This window comes from Heliangelus exortis, chromosome 2 (assembly GCF_036169615.1).
Source record: "Heliangelus exortis chromosome 2, bHelExo1.hap1, whole genome shotgun sequence".
NCBI classification, from domain to species: domain Eukaryota; kingdom Metazoa; phylum Chordata; class Aves; order Apodiformes; family Trochilidae; genus Heliangelus; species Heliangelus exortis.
The window spans coordinates 60,365,249-60,389,649 of NC_092423.1; the positions used below are offsets into that span (position 1 = coordinate 60,365,249).

Sequence of the window (24,401 nt, forward strand, 5' to 3'; positions counted from 1 at the left end):
TCTCCTCTGAAATCTAACAACATGTCTATGAATGAAGAAAATCACTACATTGCATGTAGGAACAAAGAGGTCAAAGAGTAGCACAATTTTTTTTAAGATGGCTCTATGAAAAATAAAAGACATCATTTGGAATCTAACAATTTATGTGAAATATCCTTTAGGACACGGATCATATAGGAAATAATTTTTGCCAGTTCTTAGCAGCTGGAGTACATCACAAAACAAGGCATATTGCCAGAAAGATTTTTATCTATTCAGTCTATTTTATCCCAACAATTATAATACACAAATTTAACCACCTAACCAGAAAATCAATCCGTTTGTAATGACACCACATGCAACCATAGAGAATCACACAGATAATAAATGTCATTATCTGTGCATCTTTATGTCAGTACAAGCAAGCTGTTCAGGCTGTGATTCTTTTCCCTAACCTAAAGTAGGAAAAAATCCAGTACTGAATTCTGCCCTGTGCTTGAGTCACCGTGATCTGAACAACTTGCTTCCTAGCAAAAGGATTTCGTCCTCTGCCAGCAGTAAAGTTCAAAGAAATTCTCATCCATATGGAAGCATGACAAAATGGCATTCTCTCAAAAATTCTTCTTGTGGCAGGCAGATGTTAGTTTGAGATATGTCATGAGGCGTGTTTGCTGACTGTTGTCTTTCAGAAGCCCAGTGGTGCCACCACCACCAGGGTCTGGATGAAAACCAAGTGGCTGTGGTCCATTTTATAAATTCCTCTGCTGTAGAACAGTTCAGGAACAGATGTGATCCAGTGATGCAGGCATGGCAATAATGACACAGTATGATCAAGTCTGGAAAGCCCATAACAGTTTTGTTAAAACTAATGAGCAGGGAGCCTTCACTCTGCCCCTCCATCCCTCGTGAGTAATAGGGCTGTAGAACTGCACACCTCCCCCAGGACACTGGTTGGAAGGCAATGCTTTCCTCTCAAATTCATACAAAACGTGGAAGATGAAATGAAATCATCTGATAGGCAAGCTTAGTGGCAATCTCTGCCCCATGTAATACAACATGACTTATGCCCAGGTCTTTATCCTATTATTAGGATAAAGGAAGGTCACACTGGAGCAGTTAGAAACCTACACAATTCTGACCAATGTAATTTGAACCTTAAAATCAAATCTTTGGATTGCCAGATGGAGGGCAAAAATCTCTTTTGTCATATGAGAAAAATGCCTTTCACATTACCAAACAAAAACCTGGTATTAGGCCACCCTTGGAAATGGATATAAACCAGACTGCAAGCTGTAATTTGCTGATAGGAGAATGAACTCTGATAGCCACATGCTCAGCCCTAGCTGTTCCCAGCTGTTCACCTAGGTGTGGGATCTCTGTTGCCTCCAACCTCTTAAAATACACAAAATCCTAGCTAGCCAAGCAATGTTTTCTCCCTCAAGGCTACATATTAAGCCTAATCTCTGAAGAACTAAACCAACTCAAACAAAAATCATCTACATGCCTTCAAAAACTTGCCACTTCTTTAATTAAAAATGACGATGGGATAACAGATCTTCCAAGAAAGTGACACTCAGATAATACAATCCTGTATTTCATAGTTGAAAGCTTCAGTTGAGGTTTGTTATATCTCTTCCCATGAATTAGTGCACAAATAATGAACCACTCAGCACAAAATACTTGCTACCCGATTTTTACTTTTAAACAGAAAAATCAAGAACTCGACCACTCAGTTGAACGAACTCTATTTCTCTCCAAGAGAAAGACTTGCAAAATGCTTCATGTGCCTCTTCATCCTGGCTGGGTGGTCTATAACAGACTTCCAGCAGAATATCTGCCTTGCTGGCTTTCCTCCCAATCCTCACCCCTAAGCATTCAACCTTTTTGTCTAAATTGTTGAGCTCTATATAGTCAAAACACTCCCTCACGCACAGAGCCACCTCAACACCTCTCCTTCCTTGCCTATCCTTCTGAAGACCTTATGTATTTTCTCCATGATACTCAATAATTTCTCATCATTAAGCACTCTCCAAATTAAATAATTTTCCCCAGTCATAAATTAATATTCCTCCTTGCAGTATGTCTTAGAAACACACACATTGGGAAGTTCCCTAAAAGGGTGATTTATTGCAACAGTGCACTGCTGCTTTAAATAACTGTCTCAATCACATTTTATGCTGTTAAAATCTTGAAAATTAATTAAAGCATAAAGAAGCACAGTTACACTAGGCAAATAGGACCATCACACTACCTTTTTGTCCTTAGAAAATTGGATGAGTGAAATGGATTGCTGGTTTCATCCATACTATACATTTGTTCACCTCCTTGAAAATGGGAATCCCACATGATATATAAGAATTAATGGTTTCTACTCAGAAGAAAGTCTCTGAATGAATGGCACACCCTAGCAAGACTCAGCAGCATCGTGACGGATCAGTGACAGAAAGTCCCTTTATTGTTTCCTTCTATTTCAAACAAGCAATCACAACAGCTGAAATAGCTTCTGTTTTAGCAGGTTACAGTGGAAGGAAAATAGTGCAAGGTTCCAATCAAAACCTAAACCTGCAGGCAAGCACAGTGTCTTTCTTTGTAGACATCCAATTTGAGTTATATTTTAGTAACATATTGAAAGTAACATATTCAGTAACATATATTCAGTAACATATTAAAAACCATAATGACTGATATAGAATGTATGTTCTTTGGTGGGCTCTTCCACATTTAGCATAACTAAAATAGATTAATGAAAAGAATGGGTAGAAAAATTTTACGTCTTCTCCTCAATTCACAATGGTACGGAAACCCAAAGCCAGCATTACATGCAGCTTTATTAAACTTCCCAGAACATACTGTATTTCCTTTTTCTCATTTTAGAAGAATCATCATCTCAAAAAACAAACAAAAACCCAAAACCAAACCCACGGCCTTTTTTTAAACAAATGCCAAAGCCTAATGAAACAAGCAGATTGAAGATTATGTACATGATGCTGCAAAGCACAGTGAATGTGACAGCTCATCTATCAAAAAACCAAAGGGGTTTATGCATCCAAACTTTTCCAGCAGCATGGAGAGTACTTAGAAGAACCTTACTTATTATAATATAAATAACTAGGGAAGTGAGATCTTATTTGTTTTTCAATTAAGACAGAAATTAAAAGATGGCACAGTTTGTTATGCAATCTATGTATTTGACAATACCTTCTACTCAAATGCCCTGAAGTGCATTGTAATAACTGTTAGATTTACCCCTTTAGTTAGTAAAAATAGTGGCTTCTCAAATTTATACTACACATGCGTTGCAAAAACTGTTCAATTAATGGTGATTTTTATTCTCTGCTAGTAATCCTCTAACAAAGTAAGACACAGATCCAGGTCTGCTTGGATGAAACAGTATTATAAGTAATTGACAGACAACCTGTCACTCAACACAAAAGTGGATCTGTCTGCATTTAAATACTCTTCATTTTTGTGACATTCAAAAAGCAAGAGTAACATTCATATGAGCAAATCATAATTAAGGCATAGTTAACATGCACAGCTTTAACTGGTCAATCCATGTGCTAGTGTTAACCCCTTTCTGCAACACCAGTTTTTATGCACAGATTATTAAGCACTGGATGCATGCATAAAATATTGTCTTCATAGAATACTGAATCTTGCCTAAATAAAAGCAGGTTTTTTTCTCTGTGTTTGTCAAAGCATTTATTTCTAACAGTGTTACAAAGAACAGGAGCTTCACTCCCAGAACCCCAATATTCCCTTCTATATTATCTAGAAGCAAACCTGTATTTTTCATCAAAATTCCCAATACAATAACATTTTTAAGGTTTTAAGAACACACAAGATTCACAAATACAATGTAAAACCTTCAAGAAGAGTAAGATGGGTTCTTATTTTGATATTTATTAAGCCAAATCATATTCACCAGCTAGCAGCAATCATTTCACCAAGCATTTATGTACATTAGAACCTGCTGTGTCTGAGATGTTAAAACTCGAGAGAAAGTAGTGTGACAATATGAATCCCAAAGTACAGTCACCCCTTTCCTAGCCTCATAATATCCAAATACACATCTTGGGGATAACGTGTATTTAAAATCATTGAAGAAGTTCCCATGACAGAGTGTTTTAGTACTTAAAGAAAAAAAAAGTTGGAATACACAAAGCAAAAATGCACACAGTGTACACAGGATGAACAAACAGTTAACATCATACCAAAGGGAAAAAATAAGCCTGTCTTCCCTCCCAACCCCTTTTTTCTTTTTTTAAAGCCTGGGTGAAACTTCCCATCCACTCCTCACCTTAGTATCTGAGATTTTCTTCAAATTTACCACAAACCTCATAGTTATGAGGTCAGGGGCATAACTATTCTTTTATTTAAATGTATGCCACAGTTTTAATTTTTTCTAGTCGAAATCAACAGATTTTAATTGGCGCTTTCAAATGCAGCAGTCCATGAAAATAACAAAAATATTACCAGAATAAAAGCAAATACATGCCCTAAAGGCCTTTTAATTCCTGAAATCATGCTGCCCTTTTATTTGCCACTGAAGAATGTGTGTAAACACATTTTTAAACATATTACAAATCAGCTTACATTCTAGCTTATTCAAAACTTGTGTACATGCACGAGTCTCAAAAACATTTGGTACACTCAGAGGAAAAAAGAAAAATACAGAGAAAAGAAAAATAAATTAGTAATTTAACTTAACATGTATGTATGTGCTGTGTCGGGGCACATTTGAGGAAGCCATCTGTAAGGTATCATCTTCAGTCAGGTCAAGCATAAACACTGAGCTGACATGAAAAATCAAAGCAGGAGAGGACAGAAATACTATCACGACTTGTGGTACAGTACACTTGGCACTCCTTATGGATTTAAAGACACCACCACCATGCAGGCTCCATCTCAATGGTTAGAGTATCACTCAAATGTCCTGAATTAATAACAGAGATAAAGCCCACAGATGGCATATGGTATGGTTGCAGACAGACTCATTTTGACAGGTGACAAAGACAACTACTCATCTTAGTCATGTGAAATTAAGCACTTACGGGACTGGCAGGTGTGAACTGCCTCCTTTATACGGATTTGGAAGCATCCCATCACTCACAGAAAGTGCTGCACTAAAATCCCAGACAACTCTGGAAGTACAACTAACACTAACTCTGCAAAGGAAGTAAGCTAAGGCTGAGATGGGAGCCCCTGTCCTCTGACAGTCCAGATGATCTGCATCCCTTTTCAATTTGGCCAGAGCCTCAGGTACAGAACAAGAAAATGAAGCTTAAAACCTAAAGAAAAGTGAAAGATATTCAATGCAAAAATTAGTCTCTAACAGTATGCCACTAACATTAATTGATTTCAACCCACTATTTATCTGGCCTAATTTGACTTTTTGGACTAACTCCCATTCACCATTTATCTACTACTACTGTCTTGATAGGAGTTTTTGCAACCATCCCTCACTATCAGTCACTGCATGTGGATGTAAAACATTCCCACTAGAGCACTAGTCAGTGACTCCACAATATGATTGTAGAATAAATGCTTGGAGGACACTTCTAAAGCAGGATATATACCTTATATATATCCCTTTAGTCACTTTTAGTCCATGTTATACTATTGGACAGTAACAACTTTGCCATCTGGCAGTCTGTGTAATTTGATCAGTAGCTCTGTGCAAGTACAGATAGGAAAGAGCACACAAGATAACTGTGTTCATGTGCATTCATTGCAAATTCTGCTAGGACTATAAAATGGAACCTAATATTAACATTCTCCTTCATCAGTAATATTTCATATAACAAAAATATTCAGAGCTAAAACTTTTTTTCCCTGACTAAAGCTCCTGTTGGTTTACCAATAGTTTCTGCCATGTGGATAAAATCCGAAGTTTTCCTCTATGTCCTATGGCATCAACATATGAAGAGAGGACAGGACATTGGACATGGGCACATAAATCTCAAACTGAGATTTTGAGATAACTTGAAATAAGCAAGCTATATGTGGTAAGATGTACACATTCAAACAGACTGATAAGACTATGGGCACTTTGGAAAACATAATACTATTTCCACCGGTTGTCCAGATTTTTCTGAGGAAAATTCAGGTTCTCTTCTGCAGCAAAACTACAAAACCCAACTTCTTTCTCAGTTTTAATATTATAATCAAGAGAAGTAATGTTGGGTTCTTGGGTAATTCAGTATTTTAAAACACACCAAGTAACCCCCTCTGTTGTACCAACATGCAGCACTGGCTGTGTTTGTGTTAATGTGCTGGCTGAAAGCAGCAGTCAAACCATGAAGTGAATGGTGGGAACAAGTGCTTGGTGGGATCAGAGGGATTCAAACCAAAGGTCTGCATTTGAAATAGCTTTGTATCATGGATAGTGGTAAAGTCTGGTTAAGGGGATTAGATTTATTTTGAAGTGAAGACTCAAAAATTAACATGATGTAGATACAGAGCCCTCACTACCAAATTCTACAGTCTCCTGATCTGCTTTTATTGCTCCTTACTACTTGCTAACGTAAGTGCAGACATCATGTGCAGCTAAAGAAAACAACAGAATAAAAAAAAATGTATCTGAGATCATAACCTGAATAATGATGATAAAAGCTCTTTTTCTAGTGACTTAGCTCAGTATGCAGCCTATCAAAAAGAATTTAATATTCTGCATGACTCTAAACCACTGAATGGTTCTAAACAGTTTTCTCTTTACGAAAATAAAAGACACAACTCAATGTGGAATTAATTATTTGAAAACATATGGTTGCTTCACATCCCCAAACCATCTGTAGGTACACAAGGCACTATTGCCACCATATTTAGTGAATAAAAGACTATATTGTAAGACCATACCACACAAGTGTGATGAATTTCGTGTAACAGCCACTCCTTCAAATGACAAACATCTTTAAGGACAGAATGGCATTTATGTGACTCGTATCTGAAGGCACTGGGTATGCCCAGTATTTTTAATCATGTGGAAACTTAAATTGATTCACTCCCTACCTATAAATAAACCTGAGTTTGAATGACCACTGGGCAATGATCCCCAAATCTACCAAGCCTTGCAGCCTCAGGACAGTTAAAGGACCCCCAGCTTTCTTTAACCCCTCCTCTACTCCAGCATCACCACTCCTGACCCAGGGGAAGCTCTTCTCCACCTCTTCTTTTCCTTGTGCTGGCCCTTCGGCATCAAACAGCAGAGCTGTCAGATGGCACTTCTCAGAGGATACATAGAGGCAAACAAAACATTCTCCCCCATGAGTGGGATTTTCTGTTCCTCTGTTTCCAGGGGCTGTGGGTATGGGCACTATACCTACTGTGCCAAAGTGGGTATAGTCAAGAGACCTATAAAGACCCACTTGCAAAAGACCCACTGTGCCAAAGCCCCCCTCCAGCCCTGGGTGCACAGGATAAAGGAAACATTGCTGACAGCTTAAGCAGATCTCTGGTCATAACCCAATCCACTGTACATTTTCTAAGCAGACCATACCTCAGAGGATGTTTATGAAATACTTTTTTCAGAGGAAAAAGAAAGAAACGATAATCATTTTAGCACTTGTAAACAAGCTTCATTTTAAAAGCAGTTCATCAAGCAGCTTACCCAAAAGTGATCTACATATCTTCAAAGAGAAAGCTATTCCACCTATACCCAGAAAACACATCCAGTATGAAAAAATAATATTTTTTTTTTTACATTTATTATGTAACTGGATACAATCTCCATTTTCCTGAGAACCATCAAGATGCTAATTACAATGTGACTGAAGTATCACCTTTCTAGCTACATCTTACAGATCCACCTGAGAAACAAAACCAATACAAGATGGGTATATTTCAAAGGACTAAGGGGTGAGGTCAGTGGAGCAAAACCCAACATTCAAGATAATGTTGAGGATAACTCCACATGCTGGTAGAACAGTATGTCCAACTTAGGCTTCAGTTGTACATAAAGTGATATATTTTTAAATTTTTAGTCTTTTTATTTCATATCTCCTCCCATTCTGACAACTGAAATTAAATGGAAACTCCAGCAAAGAGTAAATAAAAGAAACCTGAAAATTCCAAGCACATACACAAAACAGTGACCTGATGCTTTGAATGATCAGACATTAAATAAATACCTACCTATTTGAAGGAAAACAGTTGTTTTTGAAATGTTCTAAAACTTACATTTAAGTACAAAACCAGTTCTTAATGATTGAGGATACTCAATACTACATGCCAGTATTTTAAAAATGTATGTAATGTCTTTGGAAACCAGTATTTTTTAAACATTTAACTTACGATGGAGTTTTATGAGAGAAAACAAATGTATTTGTATAAACTTAGTTACTAGCTTTGGAGGTTACAATAAGACTGACATAAAACTTCTACTTTCAGGTAAGCTCCAATAAATATAGCAAAAACTCTAAACTCACCAAAATCATTGCTTTCAGACTGAGTATCTAGGGAAGCTATGCCCAGATCTTAAAATGAATTATGCTTTTACATAACTGCTGCTGTTCTATGCCATTTGTCAGTCATGTGTTCATTACTAACGTGAAATAAACCTCTGCCTAGCAGTTGCATGTATACAGTCCTATGCAATTGCTGTAATATTCTGTTTTTTAAAGAAAATAAATTATTAGAACCACTTTTTCCTTTTCGTTGGTAATAAAAAGTGACCTGTGGGGGTTTTTTGGTTTTTTTCCAGAGAGCAAAAAATCACCCTAGTTAGCAAATTAATTTCTAAAAAAATAGACCAATAAAATGCAGCACCTTTTAAAACAATGAAAGATGTTTTCAACCAAAACCACAGCTTCATACCTTTCTTAGGAGATAACAGAACTACATCTGGATTCTATCTTCATCAACTGGCATGAAAATTAATCAACTTCTCCTTTTATTTATTTTGTTTTTTAAAGAAATCGTAGCTTTACTCTTTCCTCAACTGCTGGAAAGTTAAAAGCACATTCCCCATAAAAAGTTTATTTTGTCTGGTAAAAATACGTACAGGAGCCTGCCAGCAACTCCCAGTGATGTTTCAGATACAAGTCTGGTAAGCTTGGATGAAGTGACTTGAAAAAAAAACCCACAGAAGGTAAAAAAAAATTTGCAAATTTAGTTTGACAGAATATCAAAATTATTTCACCAAACTACAAGCTCAGAAATACTTGGTCATCCATGAAACAGAAATGTGATTAAGTAATTCTTTAAAAAAATTGATATAAACTGAAGAGGACAGGCAAGAGCAAATGTTGCTATTGTCCAAAAAGTCTGTTGTATACATTACACATGTTCTGCACAGCAATATTCACGGTAGAGAACTTTTCAGTGAAACTTTTATTAAAGTCGCTTGCTCTGCCATCACACTTAAAGATGCATTTTTAAAAGAGGTTTTCTGGAATACAGACAAAGTCAAAGAGAGTCCTATCTACAGCACTTTCTAGAAAAATCAGAAACAAGAAGGCTAGAGATCATAAATTAAAACCATTCACAGGTCTGTGACATGCTCACACTCACTGTCTGAAGGAAAGCAATATACTTTCCACCCTGGTGAAACTATACAAATTAAGATTATTACATTGCTCCTTTAGCTGGGCAGAGAAGTCTCTTAGTTCCAGCAACTAATTTAAAACAAAAAAAAAAAACCAACACCTCTGAGAGTACTCATAAAGCCAGCAGCAGTGATAAAAGCAGCAGCCTATGCCAAAACACTTTTATCAATGCGAATTAAAAATGAAAGCAAAGACACTAACTGTGAAAAACACTAAAATCTTGCCTTTTGTACAAGATGCAGAAAAAAGTTAAAACTACAAAAAGAAGAAAAACTTGTGACAGATAGAGTTTGAGACAGAATGCAAAGCTCGAAGAAACACAACCAAACCACTTCTTAAAGATTTTTATTCACTGTGTTGTTAAGACTTAGTGAAGTCTGTGTTAAACCAAAGAACAAAATAACAACTGGGGAAACTTCCTGTAGTTTTCTGCAGCTTGTATTCTTTATCTGCTGAAGTGAAAAACTGCTTATTCCTATCAAGATGAGATTCCTCTAGCCCATGTGCTTCAACAAGGAAAGGTGCAGTCAGGGCACCCCAGTGAGAAAATATTGTACTTGGCACCTTAAGAAAAAGTTAAGTGCTACTATGAATTCTGTAGGGAAAGCACCATGGACACCAGCTATTTACCTGATTATGTGACATGGTTACAAAATTTACTTTACACTGTATACTTCCCTGCTTTTTCCTCTTCTTTAAAGCTTAAGATTCTTTATAGAACAGTTCTCACGAATTTCAATAAATTCATTTGCTGACAGAATCCAATTAAACCAACCAATCTTGGAGACAAATTTTCACTTCTGCTTTGCACACATCTGATATTCCTTGAAGTTCACATTGTTGAACACTTTCTTGCTCCTAATCTGACTGAACTACTTTGTTACAATTTTTTTTTAAACACAGATACACACTTAGACTTTCCATTTGGAATTACCCAGGATATCACTTAACAGAAGATAATAAATACATCATTAAGTGAGACCAGCATATAGTGTTTCTGGAAGTATTAATCTGAAGACAAATTCAATCCCATAGTCCTTTGCCTGCTAATGACATTTCCTTTAGTTCTTGAAAACACTCGCTGTACACACAATTACAGCATCTCTATAAGAAAGCTCCACAGGTCAGAGACCTCAGTAATATTATCATGGCAAAATTATTTGAGTATCTTATTATCTTGCTGTATCAGGAGAATACCTTAACACTGTTAGTCTAATTCTATAAATTTACTTGAAGTCCGTAATTTCTTAAAGCTACCGCTGAAAATGAAACAGACAATATACAAGGTTCCACACTGACTCACTCAGTGAATGTCTATGTCAGCATATAAATTATCCTCTTTTCTTCCTTACCTCCAGATGCTCTAAAATATAGGGAGGGTTTGTCATGCCAAGCCTCAGCATAGCTCCCTCAGGAATGGCTTCAACCAGCTTCCAAAGAAGCGTAGGGAGGTCTGTGCCAATGTCTCTGCCATAAGCCCCTGTGTCTTCACTGGTCAGCCATATCTCACAAACCCCCTCTGTGAATAAAAGAAAGAGATAATTAACAAATCTGTTTCAGAGCTGTTTATTTTATCATACAGCTGCTCTCTCTTTTTAATGCAGTATTTCACGAGGCTATTATCCAGCCAGACTGGGTATTCAATTGCTAGGGGGAGGGAAGGAGGAGGAAGGCTTATCCCATGGGTAGCAGTAGGTTATTAAGTTCATTTTATGAGCACAAGAGTGCTACAACAATGCTGTAAATTATCATTGCTGTGGAGTGATTAACATTCACAGCCAATGACTAATTCTGTGCTGCCTCTACAGCAAGTCAGTCAAGTCTAGTACTCTGCTCTGGTTTTTGAGCCTAATTCCTTAAACACCACAAGTCAATGCTACCCAAGCAAAGAGTTTGCAAAACTGATTGTTATTACTACTTAACTTATTAACTGTTAAGCTTCCAATAGGCAAACTTCTAAAGTGCAGCGATTAACACTCCCCCCGGAATACTATTAAAAACTTATATTCTTTAAATGATACAATTAGGAATGCAATATTAAAGTTGTATTGAAAAGATGAGTTAGCAGTGTATGACTAAGAGACAGTGTTGGAAAACCTGTTTTCTGGCAGTTAATGCTTTTATTTTCCACCAGTAAGGGCACAAGGAAGTAGTAAATTTGATTTGTATTGTAAAGGGTAGTGATCCCATACACTGATATTTGGTAAACATCTCCTGCTCAAAGAGAAGACAGACTGCACCACCCTTTAACAATTGAGAAGCAATGAGATTTCATGCAGCCACCTACATCAGTCTGCTCAGCTTCCATCCTTTTTGCAATGCAATCTCTCTCCCTCTCCTCACCACTCCAAAGCAAGAAATAAGCTGTTGAAAACAGGATGACCAGGAGGAAGACTCCTGTCCTGGTGACATGCCATTAACTCAGTGAAGAGCTGAGCTTCTAATGCCAATGATGAACCATGAGCTTCTCAACACTAGAAGGTGAATAATTACTCAAAGCACTCTGGACCAGCAGAGAATGGTATCACAAAATGGAATGTTTATGTTACATATACTTAAAATGAAGAAAACACAAACATGTACACAGACTTGAACCACATAAAAAGAAAGAAAACTAGAAAAACAGAAGTTTTAAGTAAATGTAAAGTCAAGACTGTCACCTGTAAACTCACAGTATAACAAGATGGACAGAAATGCTGAGCGTCAAAGTTAATTCTGTTTGCTCAGGAAGTTTTTCAAGGTAATTTATTATTTAGCACTAAAAATATTTAAAAAATTAAAAATAAACCAAGAAACTCGTAACTTCATAAGTTTTGCTTGAAGAATGGTTTAGTGAGAGAGATGTATAATTCTGTTCTTTTAAGAAGTCTGGTGGAAGGTATTCTTGAAGTATTGGATCTTTGGTTATCCAGCTTGCAGTCACCACTATGTCATCACATTTACCGTGAGCCCTTCATGTATAATCAGGTGGGCAGAATTTGGAAGCAGTATACAATCACACCTTGGATTCCACTGTAGTTGCTCATGTTTTCAGAATTCATCACACCACAGGCAGCAGCACACTATGAGACACACTACAGCGTCTGTCACCTGCCCCAGAGTACCCTAAGATTTAGGAAAAAAAGTGAATTTATATATCAGTCATATTGTAAAAACAAGAGACGCATAAAGGATCTAAATGATTACTAATGCCCTGTTTGTTTTTAAAAAATTAGTCTCCAAAAGCCATTAGAACGCTGCAAAACAAGACTAATTTACTTGCTGAATTCCTACTGAAACGGAGCAATTATAGTTTTTAGTTTTTCAAGCTTATTGTTGGTTGTATGGGCTTGGGGTTCGGTTGTGGGGTTTTTTGTTTGGTTGGTTGGTTTGGTTTTGGGTTTTTTTGTGACAATTTCTGATGGAATACTGCCTCACAGCTACCAGATAAATGTGTAGGGGGAAAAAAAAATATCACTGGCTAGGGATTAAAATAACATTCCCGTGGAAAACAACAGTGAGCTTTTAAAGCTGCATAGGTGGGGAACATTAGCCCCCTGGTGGGCTGAAATTTCAAATTAAATCGCAAGAAGAGGAAGCAGCTGTAATTGTAAATCAGCAACAACAGGAATAACTGTCTCATCTGCTCTCCGATCAGGGTGTTAAACAGCAAGTAATGGGAATAATTCATGCTGAGAGAGCCAAGGATGTAGTCTTAATATGGGGGAGGAGGGTGGAGGGGGACGGACACCTGCATTTTAAGAGAAACCATTTTCAGGTTGACAAACTAAAACTTCAAATACTGAAAGTTGCTACAAATGCTAAGTATTTGCAAGTAAGGTAAAACAACTTTGTACCGTCCTATGAGTGAGAGAGGTTTGGCACCAACTGCTAAGCTGTTTATCCTCGGCCTTTGCATCCTGAGCTTAGGAGTCTAAACTCACATGGGGTAAGAGAAAACACCAGACCTCTCAAACAGCATTACTAAAGTGAACCAACTCTTCCTATCCTCACTAAAAGCCCTGCCCCTCCAAACTCCAGCCCTGAGAAAGAAACCAAGTAAATTCTCTGGCTAATCAGTTTTATTTTTTTTCCTTTCTTTTTCAGTGAACCTCACTAGATCATTCACCATTCTGTTATCGGGTAATTTGGTGCTAATAAAAGCAAGCTGATTTTGTAAACAAGACAATTGATACAAACTGCAGAGTTTGAATGTGCAAAGCCAGAGCATTTGTTACAGTATTAAGGCCAATTATTACATTCTAGTGATTACAACTCAGCTTTTGGTCACAGCTCAGACTTTGTTTCTCACTCTGCCATCACTACCCAGCACAAAAGAGTAACCTCAACAGCTGGCTTCTGATCTCTGTTCTGCTGTAATTGGAGATGACAGCGAATGAAAAGTGTTGGGAAAAGAAAAAAGTTCAAAATAAATCTAGTTCTGCGCCTATTCCTTCTCCAATATCTCAATATAAAGAATACCGAAGATGGTCCAACAGAGGTTTTAGCTTCATATTTGTGGGGTAATCTAAACAATCTGTGTCGTAAAGAAGACAGCTGTCATTTTTAAGAGATTTTTTTCTTTTAGAGACCACTTGAAATTATTGATTTCTTTAATAAAAACTTCTAGCGTTTTTTTATTTTGCATTATTTTTATACCACTATTGTAAAGACTATTTTAAGGAGTAGCACACATCTTTTAAACTGAAAGGAAATCTACTGTTTCTGAAAAATTAATTTACTTCAATCAACAAAAATGTCTGAAGATGTTAGAACTTCAGACACCAATCCCTCTGAAATTCTCCTATTTGTTAAGCTGCTGCACTTCCAAGCACAAAATCCTTCTGGGTTGTTATGTTTGGGTTTGTTTTTTTTTTCTCCTTGCCTACTTCTCTTTCCTGTGAGATTTTCTGATGTGAACAGGAGTGGTTTCTCCAGCTGCACAATTCTCTGCAGGCTGCCTTGGTAGGGACACCCCTGAATCTGGCCTTCCCAGTAGGCCACATATGGTTATCAGTAAGTGCCAGACCTCCTTGCTATTGCTTCTCCAATGGTGAATTCCTACAGCAGCCTGCAGCACTGTGCAGACTATAGAAATACCTCTCCCACTGCACCACAGAAACACCGTCTGCCAAGAGGAGGTCAAACTTAAGTTTGTCAAAATCTGTCTGCAGACTTGAGGACAACCAATCTGAGGCTGCTGCTCCTGATCAGATCCTTAGAACTAAAAAAAATCAAACAAAAAACCCCAAACAAACAAGCAACATCACAGCCAAAGACACAGAAAAGCTTGGAAAAATTAGATTTACTTGGAATGTGCTCGTTGTTCAGAAATGAGCTCAGTTTTCGCTTCAGTTATTTGAGTTTCCCCTTATTTGTTCAGCACAGACTGGACAGTCACTATTTACATACTTGAATCAGGGCATGTGCTGGATTACTTTGCTGAATCAGGGCCTTAACTATGAAGACATCTGTGTACATAACATATTACTACATCAACCTGAATATAATGCAAGTTCAAACGGAAACAAGAGATTTGGAGGAATCAAATCCTGTTCTTCTGAAGGACTCTGCAAGCACTGACTCACCACGTGAGAGCCAGGCTTCCCTTCAGACAGACAGCACAACCACACGGATCACCACTGAAAGATCTCATTGTAGGGACCTGCTAATGGCTGTCTGGAAGGGTCAGTTCCCAGCTGACCAAGCAATCTTTACTTGACCTGCACAGATGTGTAAATTCTAGAGGAGAGAGAGAAAGGTATAGGTGTCTCATAGTGTGACTTTCTACAGGGTCTTTCTAATGCCCAAACATAGCTTCTCTTTTCAAAGGATCTTTTTTTTACTCTTCTGGACACTCTTAAGAAAGTGAAAGACAATTTTCCACTCCTGTTTTCTTAATGTTTGCCATAAATTGCAAAAGAAGGTATGAATGGTATAAATGCTGGCTTCTCTACTGGAATGCAATACTTGGAGAAATTACCAGATCTACCAAACTCCTTGAAAGAGAAAGCTTAGCAAAAGTATGCAGAACACAGGAGGAAGCAATGGCTCATTGAGCAGCCAGGAAAGTCTGTTCACAGCATTATGAGGACCACAAAACGAGGACCACAAAAAATATTCCCCTGAATTTTCACTATTGGACTTACAGTCAATAGTTTAAAAATAGCTCTTTACTATTACAAATTGCTTTGAAGTGCTGATTGGCATTATCTAAAGACCTGCTACACACAATTTAATTTAAAAGCCTGAACAAATTCCGTTTTATGTGGTTAGCAGGAAAGCTGCTAGGTAAAGACAATTCTGTACACACGGTGAAAATTTATTTTCATGGGATCACAGAACCGCTTAGGTTGTAAGAGACCTCTGGAAGTCATCTAATCCAATCTCATCCTCAGATTAGGTCCCATTATATGAGATTGTTCAGGTTCTCGTGCAGTTGTGTTTCGACTATTTCCAAAGACAGAAACACACCAAGCTCCCTTGTTTCTTCCTTGTATCTTCCAGTCCCAGAGATGGGACATGATTGGGGCTCTGAGCAACTTGATCTAATGGGAGGTGTCCCTGCCCATGCAGGGGGGTTGGAATTAGATGATCTTTAAGGTCACTTCCAACTCAAACCATTCTATGATTCTATGATACCACAGGCAGCTTGGGCAATCTGTTCCAATATTTAACCACCCTCAGCATAAAATATTTTTCTTTGCACCTAATTTCAAGTCACTGTGTTCCAACTTGTCCTGTTACCTCTTATCTATGCTTTCTCTGTACCCTCAACATTAGTCACTTACAGACAGCAGTAAGGTCTCCTCCTATCCTTCTCTTTAAAAGCTTAATCCTTGTATGTCATGCACTCCACCCTTCTAAAAATTTCAGCAGCCCTCAACTGAATTGCTTCAGTGCATCCATCAGCTTGATCCTGAGATGCCCAAAGCACTTCCCATGAGGTCTCACAACTGCCAAGTACAAGGCACTAGCCACTCCCCTGGGCTTCTGGCTGCACTCTTCCTAATAGCATCTAGGAAGCAGCTGATAATTGCAAGGCATTTCACTGCTGACTCATGTTCATCAGCTTGCCCAGAGGAACTCCAAAGTCTACAAAGCCATTGAGCTCTCTGCATCGTTTTGTCCTGAATTCAAGACATTTTCCTTGTCTTTGTTGAACTTCACGAAACTACGTCCGAGTCTATTTCTCCAGACAGCTGAAGTCCCTTGAAATATTAGCCCTATCCTCCAGCCAGTCTACTATTCCCCCAGATTGGTTTCATTTCCCAAACTGCTCAAAATGCATAGCATCTCACTGTTCACATTGTTAATAAAGACATGAAATACTGGCCCCAGTATCAATCTCTGGGCACCCACTGGTTATGATCAACTAGACTTCATACCATAAATCTCCACCCTAGGAGCCTGGTAGTCAAGCCAATTCTTTCACCCACCTTACCACATATTCAAGTCCTTATCTCACTAATCTAAGAGTATTGTGGGAAACTATAATGAAGCTAAATTAAAGCTAAAAAAAAACCCCAAAAAGTCCAAAAGACCCCCCAAAAACAGACAAAAACCCCCAGAACCCTCTCCCCAAAGACCCCAAAACAACTCACCCCAAAACACCACCACTCCATAGTTTTATTCTCCTCCACAAAGCCACACACGCCATCAGAAAAGTCACTCAGGTCTGTCACATGCTAAACCATTGGTAAACCTATGCTACCTCTTCCCAGTCATTCTCTTATCCTTCTTGTGCCCAAAGTGGGTCCATAGCTCTCCCCTTCTTGCCCTTCCTGAAGGGCAGCTTGAGACTTCCCTTCTTTCAGTCACCAGGAGTCTCCCCTGATTGTCAGGAATTTGAATGATGAGAGAGCAGCCTCCTAAGTGACATCAGCCAGCACTCTCATCATTCTTGGATGCCTCTCACTGCAGGATATTACTTCTGGATGTCGATCTGCACTTACAAAAACTGTGTTTTGCAAGTGCTTAGCTCAATCAAGTCTTTAAAGCAGTTGTGGTTTCTACTACCCACAGAATGACACATATATTAGAGTGCTTAGGAAATGAACACACTGACTTTTATGGTCTATATGGTTTTGAGAACAAACGTGTTTGGGAACTAATATGAAGTGACACATAGACCAAGTTACAGATGAATGAGATTATTCCATACATGTAGAATAACATATTATTTTAAAAGTAGAGTTGGAAGATCTGTTTGGCAGTGCTGTCTACTACATGTGGCAACAGAATTCAAGATATTTTTTCCTTTCTCCTTGCTGAGATATTTAAGTAAATGTTTGCACATACAATTGATTAGTATTCTCCTGTATATACATGCTATACATTAGAGTATATTCACAGCATAACATTCTGAAAATATATGAAGCCATAACAGGAACTTGATCTAAAGGATCATTTACTGTTTACCACAGATGTGATACAGGCACTTAGAAAAAGAACCCCGATCCTACAAACTGCTGGAAAAATTCCAAATTCCAAACCCAGAAAAACTATTTGTGTCTTGGACTTCCTTAACTCTTCTGGCAACTGCTTCTTCAAAACTACCCCTTGTTTGGTTAAATTATCTTTTCAAAAAGTAAAGGAAGCTACCTCATTTAAATGAGATATATCATTTTATTGATGTAACTGATTGATATATCATTATAATGATATAAATGATATAAAAGGTATAAATGATATAAATTATATAAACTGATTGATATATCATTATAATGATATAACTGGAGCTTACTTTAACTCTGATGTGAAACAGCTCAAGAAATAGCACATGAAGCTCAATACAAAAGAGCTCAAGAAAAAGCTTGATTCTATTTCAATGAAAACGTAATAAAATAAAAAAAACACAATTTTTTCCTCAAAGTGAGTTCAGATTTCTTGTATTATTTTATGCAACTAAGTCAAATCAAAGCTGTACCACTGCAAAAAAAATTAAAAAAAAAAATAGCATTAGTAAGAACTTTTCTGAATTAGTTTTAAAGTTACAGTAACAAAACATTCTTGTTTTGTGAAAAATTTAAAAAACTCAAAAACTTTCCTTTCTCTCTCCACAACAAAACATATGTACTTACTTCTATCACCACCTTCCACATTAATTTTAAGGTTGCTTTAGAGATTTTGTAAAGGAAACCATATGCTGAAATTAGGAGTTCCATCACAGCTACCTGTCTACTCTTCAGTAATCACAAGCTAACTTTAATGCAAGAATACAGCTTCATATTTAGATGTGAAGCCTGACAGAAGAATCTAATAGCCATGTGACTAATGATGGCCTTCCTTTTTTTCTTCTGAGGTTATGAAAGTGGAAGTTACATACAGATTTATTAAAGGTTTCCCTTTTTATAAGTCATGTATCTGAAAGATGAAACTGATGTTTCATGTTCTCATGTTTAGAACATGAGCCCACTTAATTTTCTTACTCATCTATATGAATTGCATAAAAGACTCAAAACCAGAACTGCTCCTTTTACAATGAATGTTTCACCATTGAGGCACTTACAAAGGCAGTTTACTACCTGTGACTGCTGGAGGGTTTAGCAGTTTTATAATTTTTTACTCACTTCTCTGTCTACATTGATGAGTAAAACAAAGTATTCTGAAAGCTTGTGATAGTAGACAAAGTTTACTTAAAGATATGCATTTTTTTCTATGGTATTGGAAAAAAAAAATATCAAAATAGAGAGTTCCCAAAAAAAAGCATGCAGCAGATAGGGCCAACTGATCATTAAACACCAAAGGGCCCGTAAGAGGTTTCTCTCTCTCCCACAAAGCAAACCCTTGTCCTTGCTTACAAAAGAGGTCATTCAACCCCTATAGGGACCTCTCTTCCTAATAGCCTACTGTTGGAGCACGAAAACTAGCAGCCCTGTCTTGCTCATTTTGTAGCTGTCGTGCCTCAGCAAAGGGGAGAGGAAAGGGGGGGTGTGGGAGGGGAAGGAAAGGGAACAGTGTAATAGGTCACTTGCTGCTGTAAACAGCAGGATAGTTAAAGTTATTGTTAGTCCAGTTTCATTCTGCTAGAACAAGAGAAACTCAAAAGGGCATCAAGTCAATCAGGGTGCAGAAGTTTGCTCAGTACCAACACTGCAGCATTGTGCGTTTTGCTTTTACAGAGGATTAATGACACCATGTGTCAGGATGATAAATTGGGTTTTTTAGCCAGACTGAAGAGAAGGGGGAGAAAAAGATTTTTTTAAAAATGCAGGGAAAAAAAGATAGTTGAATTTCATGAGCTGGTCCTGTTTCTGAGGCCAAGAGATGAGAAAGTTGTCCTTTAAGAGAGGTCTGTGTTCTTTCTGCTGGCCACCTGCCTATGATCCCCCTGTTTCCAGGCATATGTGTTACATACACAAGGGTCTGCTTTTAAGGTTAGCTCTTGCATACACAGACACAAAATAATTTAAAAACCCACTTCATCATTACTTGCTGGCTGAAAACAGATAAAACTGAAATTTTATATTTTAAATATAGAGACATCCTACAAGAATTAAGTTGGGTTTTAGAGATGGTAGACATCCACTGACTAAGTTAACAGAATAAAAGCCTCATGTGTATTAATGATCAAGGACAGAATTAGCTGATGTTAATTAGTTCCTTGCTGAACCAAGAACACTATTCAAGAAGCCAGTTGAATGACAAGCAATGGTATATGAGAAAATACAGCATAAAAGACTGGGTGACTACAGGGACTTAAGCACAAAGGAAAATTAGCTCAGAAAACGGAAAGGCATGAGTTGAGAGTTGTTGTTCTGCGGCCTTGTATATACCACACAGATATACTGGTCCCTGAAGCACAGAATTTTTGTCCTCAGCTCTGTGGCTCACAAATACACTTGGTGAAATATTGATCTGCTCATTTTGTTCTTGTGCTATAAGCAGAGAGGGAGGACTCGATCAGAAAGGTTACTTCTGCACCCTTGCAGAAACACATTTTAGCTACTGAAAAGATAAAGAGCAAAATTGCCATAAACTTAAAAACTGAAGAACTGAGATTTATTATTTCTACTCCTATTGGCAAAACACAACTAAGAAATTTGATTTGAACTCTGAATTCAAAATAAGGCATATGAGAAACCCAATGCATGACTTAGGAATTCACCGGGGTAAAAAGGGTAACACGCTCACTATTTAAAACCAGGCCATGGGCTATCAAGTCTGCTGTAGATGAAGTATCAAATGCAAAGGGTCACACACTGCACAAATTCAAGGAAATGGTCATCAGCTGTAAGCACATTACAGGACACAGTGCTAATTAATGTAGACTTTTTACTGAGTATCCATCTTTGTAGTGCTAATGAGTTAAACTACATGTTTTCATGGAAACTGATTAACTCTTGGGAAGTAATACAGCAGACGAAGTTTCAATCATTAAACATGCTTGTAGCCAAGATCAACAACTCCCTGAATCTGAGCGCAGAAAGAGGATAGCTTATGAATTCTAAAAAAGCAGCTTGCACACAAGCTATTTGACACAGAAACTCATCCTACTGACAGAGTTCTCCTGCCCCAATTTCTTGCATTTTCAAGAGCAGAATCCTAGAGTCCTAAATCATTGAAGGTTTTCGACTTCTCTCTTTAAATACCTGAAAATTACTTAGAAATTGGGTTAAAATAAAATGTTGACATTTTAAAATGTAATCACAGAAAGACAGCTTATGTCTATCTGTCTTTGACTGAAAAGCTAACAAGAATGAATAAATAATCTCTGCTCTACTACATATAGGATTAGAGGAGACATTTTCAAATGTTACATATTCTGATCACAAAAACCCCCAGAATGAAGCGGACAGTAGTATCATAAGTGCCAAATAGAAAGTGTCAAATGTTTTGTTCCACACAAAGTTATGAATCAAGATATAATAATGTAAACCTCAAACAGCAATACAAAAATAGTATAGTAAAAAAAAGTTTTGTCTTGCTTTTTTTTTCAGCAATTCTTCTCTGTATCACAGTTTACCTTGAAGTACCGAATTCTAAGGAAAAGACTTATTTTAGTTACAATTAATTTTTGTATAAAGTGAGAAAATAGCTCAAGAATCTGCCAAATTGCTGTATCATAAAATAAAACACAGAGGGAAAAACAGTCAGCATGAACAAGGGCAAAGCAGGTGGCAGATGAGGAAAAGGCTGAGATACTTAATGCCTTGTTTGCCTCAGCTTTTAATACTCAAGACCAGTTAACCTCAGGTTATTCATACCCGTAACTGGAAGACAGGGTTGGAGAGCCCTGTAATATAATATAAACCCCTATAATCCAGGGGGAAGCAGTTACTGACCTGCTGAGACATCTGGACACTCACAGCTCCATAGGGCTGGATGGGATCCACCCGAGAGTATGGAGGGAGCTGGCAGAGGAGCTTTCCAAGCCTGTCTCCACCATTTATTAGTAATCATGGTTAACAGGGGACTCCAGACGCCTGGAGGCTTGGCAATGTGACACCCATCTACAAGAAGGGCTGGAAGAAGAACCACAGGCCTGTCAGCCTGACCTCAGTACTAGGTACGATTATGGAGTGCACTCACATGGCATGTGCAGGACAACCATGGGATCAGGCCCAGACAGCATGAAAGGTTCATGAAAGAGAAGTCACAGAATCACAGAATCAGCCAGGTCAAAAAGGACCTCTGAGATCATCAAATCCAACCCTTAATCCACGACCACGGTGGTTACTACACCATGGCACTGAGTGCCACATCCTTTCTCTTTTTTAAAATGTCCAAGCATGGAGGATGGTTGGTCATGGATGACCAACCTGATCTTCCATGATTAGGTGACCCTCTTAGTGGATGAGGGTATTGCTGTGGATGCTGTCTACCTGGACTTTTGACACAGTCTCCCATAGTGTTTCTCTTTGCTAGAGAAGCTAGCAGCTTATGGAATAGACAGTTGTACTCTTCACTGGGTAAAAAACTGGACTGAGCCCAGAGAGTTGTGGTGGGAGTTAAATCCAGTTGGTGGCTGGTCACAAGCAGTGTTCCCCGGGGCTCAGTTTTGGTGACAGTTCTGTTTAATATTATCAGTGATCTGGATGAGGGGATCAAGTGTGCCCTCAATAAGTATGCAGATGACCCCAAATGAGGCAGGAGTGTTGATCTGCTTGAGGGTAGGAAGGCTTTACAGAGGGAGCCAGACAGGCTGGATTGAGGGGCCAAGGTCAGTTGTATGAGCTTAAACAAGGCCAATTGCTGGGTCCTGCACTTGGGTCACAACCACCCCATGCAATGCTACAGGCTTGAGGAAGAGAGGCTGGACAGCTGCCCAGCAGAGAAGGACTTGGGAGTACTGGTTGACACCCAGCTGAAAATAAGCCAGCAGTGTGCCCAGGTGGCCAAGAAAGCCAACAGCATCCTGGCCTGTATCAGAAATAGTGTGGCCAGCAGGAAGAGGGAAGAGATTGTGCCCCTGCACACGGTGCTGGTGAGGCCACACCTCGAATATTGTGTTCAGTTCTGGGCCCCTCACTACAAGGACATTGAGGTAGTGGAGCATGTCCAGAGAAGGGCAACAAAGCTGGTGAAGGGTTTAGAGCACCTAGGAGGAGTGACTGAGAGAACTGGGATTGTTTAATCTGAAGCAAAGGAGGTTGAGTTGAGACCTTATCACTCTCTACAGCTACCTGAAAGGAGGATGCAGTGAGGTAGGGGTTGGTCTCTTTTCCTAAGTTACTGGTGACAGGATGAGAGGAAATGGCCTCAAGTTGCACCAGAGGAGATACCAGAAAAAATTATTTTCTGAAAGAGTTGCCAGGCATTGGAACAGGCTGCCCAGAGTCACCATTCCTGGTGGTGTTCAAAAAACATGTAGACATGGCAAATGAGGACATGGTTCAGTTGGCATGGTGGTGTTGTGTTGACTATTTGCCTTGATGATCTTAGAGGTCTTTTCCAACCTTCATGATTCCTTGATTCTTATTGGCAAAAAAAGGGACAATGCACACCACTAATGTAGTTTCCCTAACTGTAAATCATGAAGTTGTTTATCTACTGAATTCTCATTGAGTACACCCAGAGCCTCTGGTGTGTAATCACCTTAATGTAGATTTAGTTCAAATGTTCAGTGATACATCACCAAAATATATTATAATCAGAATGCAATCTAAGGAGATGTCCACAGGAAGGTCAAAATGAAATAATTCAAGGGTTTGAGAGATATTAATGCATTTTTCTCTTACAGATTAATGCCTATTAAAGTCTCATTCTAAACAATAATTTAAGTTTTGATGAAATTGTTATATTTCAAAACAGGAACACAAATCAAAATTGAGATGAGCTTCTATTCAGGAATTAGTCCATCTACTAAAAACACCAAGGAAAAAAATCTTTAAAAATTATCTAAGTAATCTAATAATTCTATTTGTCGAACAGTTTCTCTTTAAATACTTGGTCTAAGTCTACAAGTGTTATATAAGTTGGCCTTTGTCTTAATATACAATTTTCTGTAATGTGTTCCTTATACCTATTACCACCTCCTTTACATCTTCTATTTAGCTCTTAAAGATACAACCTAGTGATGTAGCAGGTTGTAAAAAAAAACACATAAAGGTATCGAACTTCAATAGTATTACAACAGCTGCTCAGCTGCATTAACTGCTAGAAAGCCATTATTAGGGAAATCATGATAAAAAACAACAAACTTGCCTTGAAGACTTCTTTAATGAGTTATCCCTAACACTTGGAGATCACATTTCCCTTCAAACAAGGAAACTGCATTTCAAATACTACTTCTCTACACACTGGTTTTGATGGTTGAGGGACAGTGCTATGGCTACTTGATTTGTTTCTTGAGATGGCTTTTCCATCAGGGGTACTTTTCATCATTTCACAGAGTCCAGTTTTAGAAGACTCATCCCACCTGCTGTGAGCATGTCAAAGCACCAGTTTATCATT

The 24,401-nt window shown here is 38.1% G+C and overlaps 1 protein-coding gene across 5 annotated transcripts in view; it reads right to left on the reverse strand.

Moving 5' to 3' along the window:
• The window catches only part of CDKAL1 (CDKAL1 threonylcarbamoyladenosine tRNA methylthiotransferase), a 384,171-nt gene that overhangs the window by 138,483 nt on the left and 221,287 nt on the right, over positions 1 to 24,401 (reverse strand). For all 5 annotated transcript variants that reach the window (XM_071736322.1, XM_071736325.1, XM_071736324.1 and 2 more), the window contains one exon: positions 10,877 to 11,043. In XM_071736322.1, the coding sequence (XP_071592423.1) occupies positions 10,877 to 11,043 (167 nt within the window). The remainder of the gene's footprint in view (positions 1 to 10,876; positions 11,044 to 24,401) is intronic.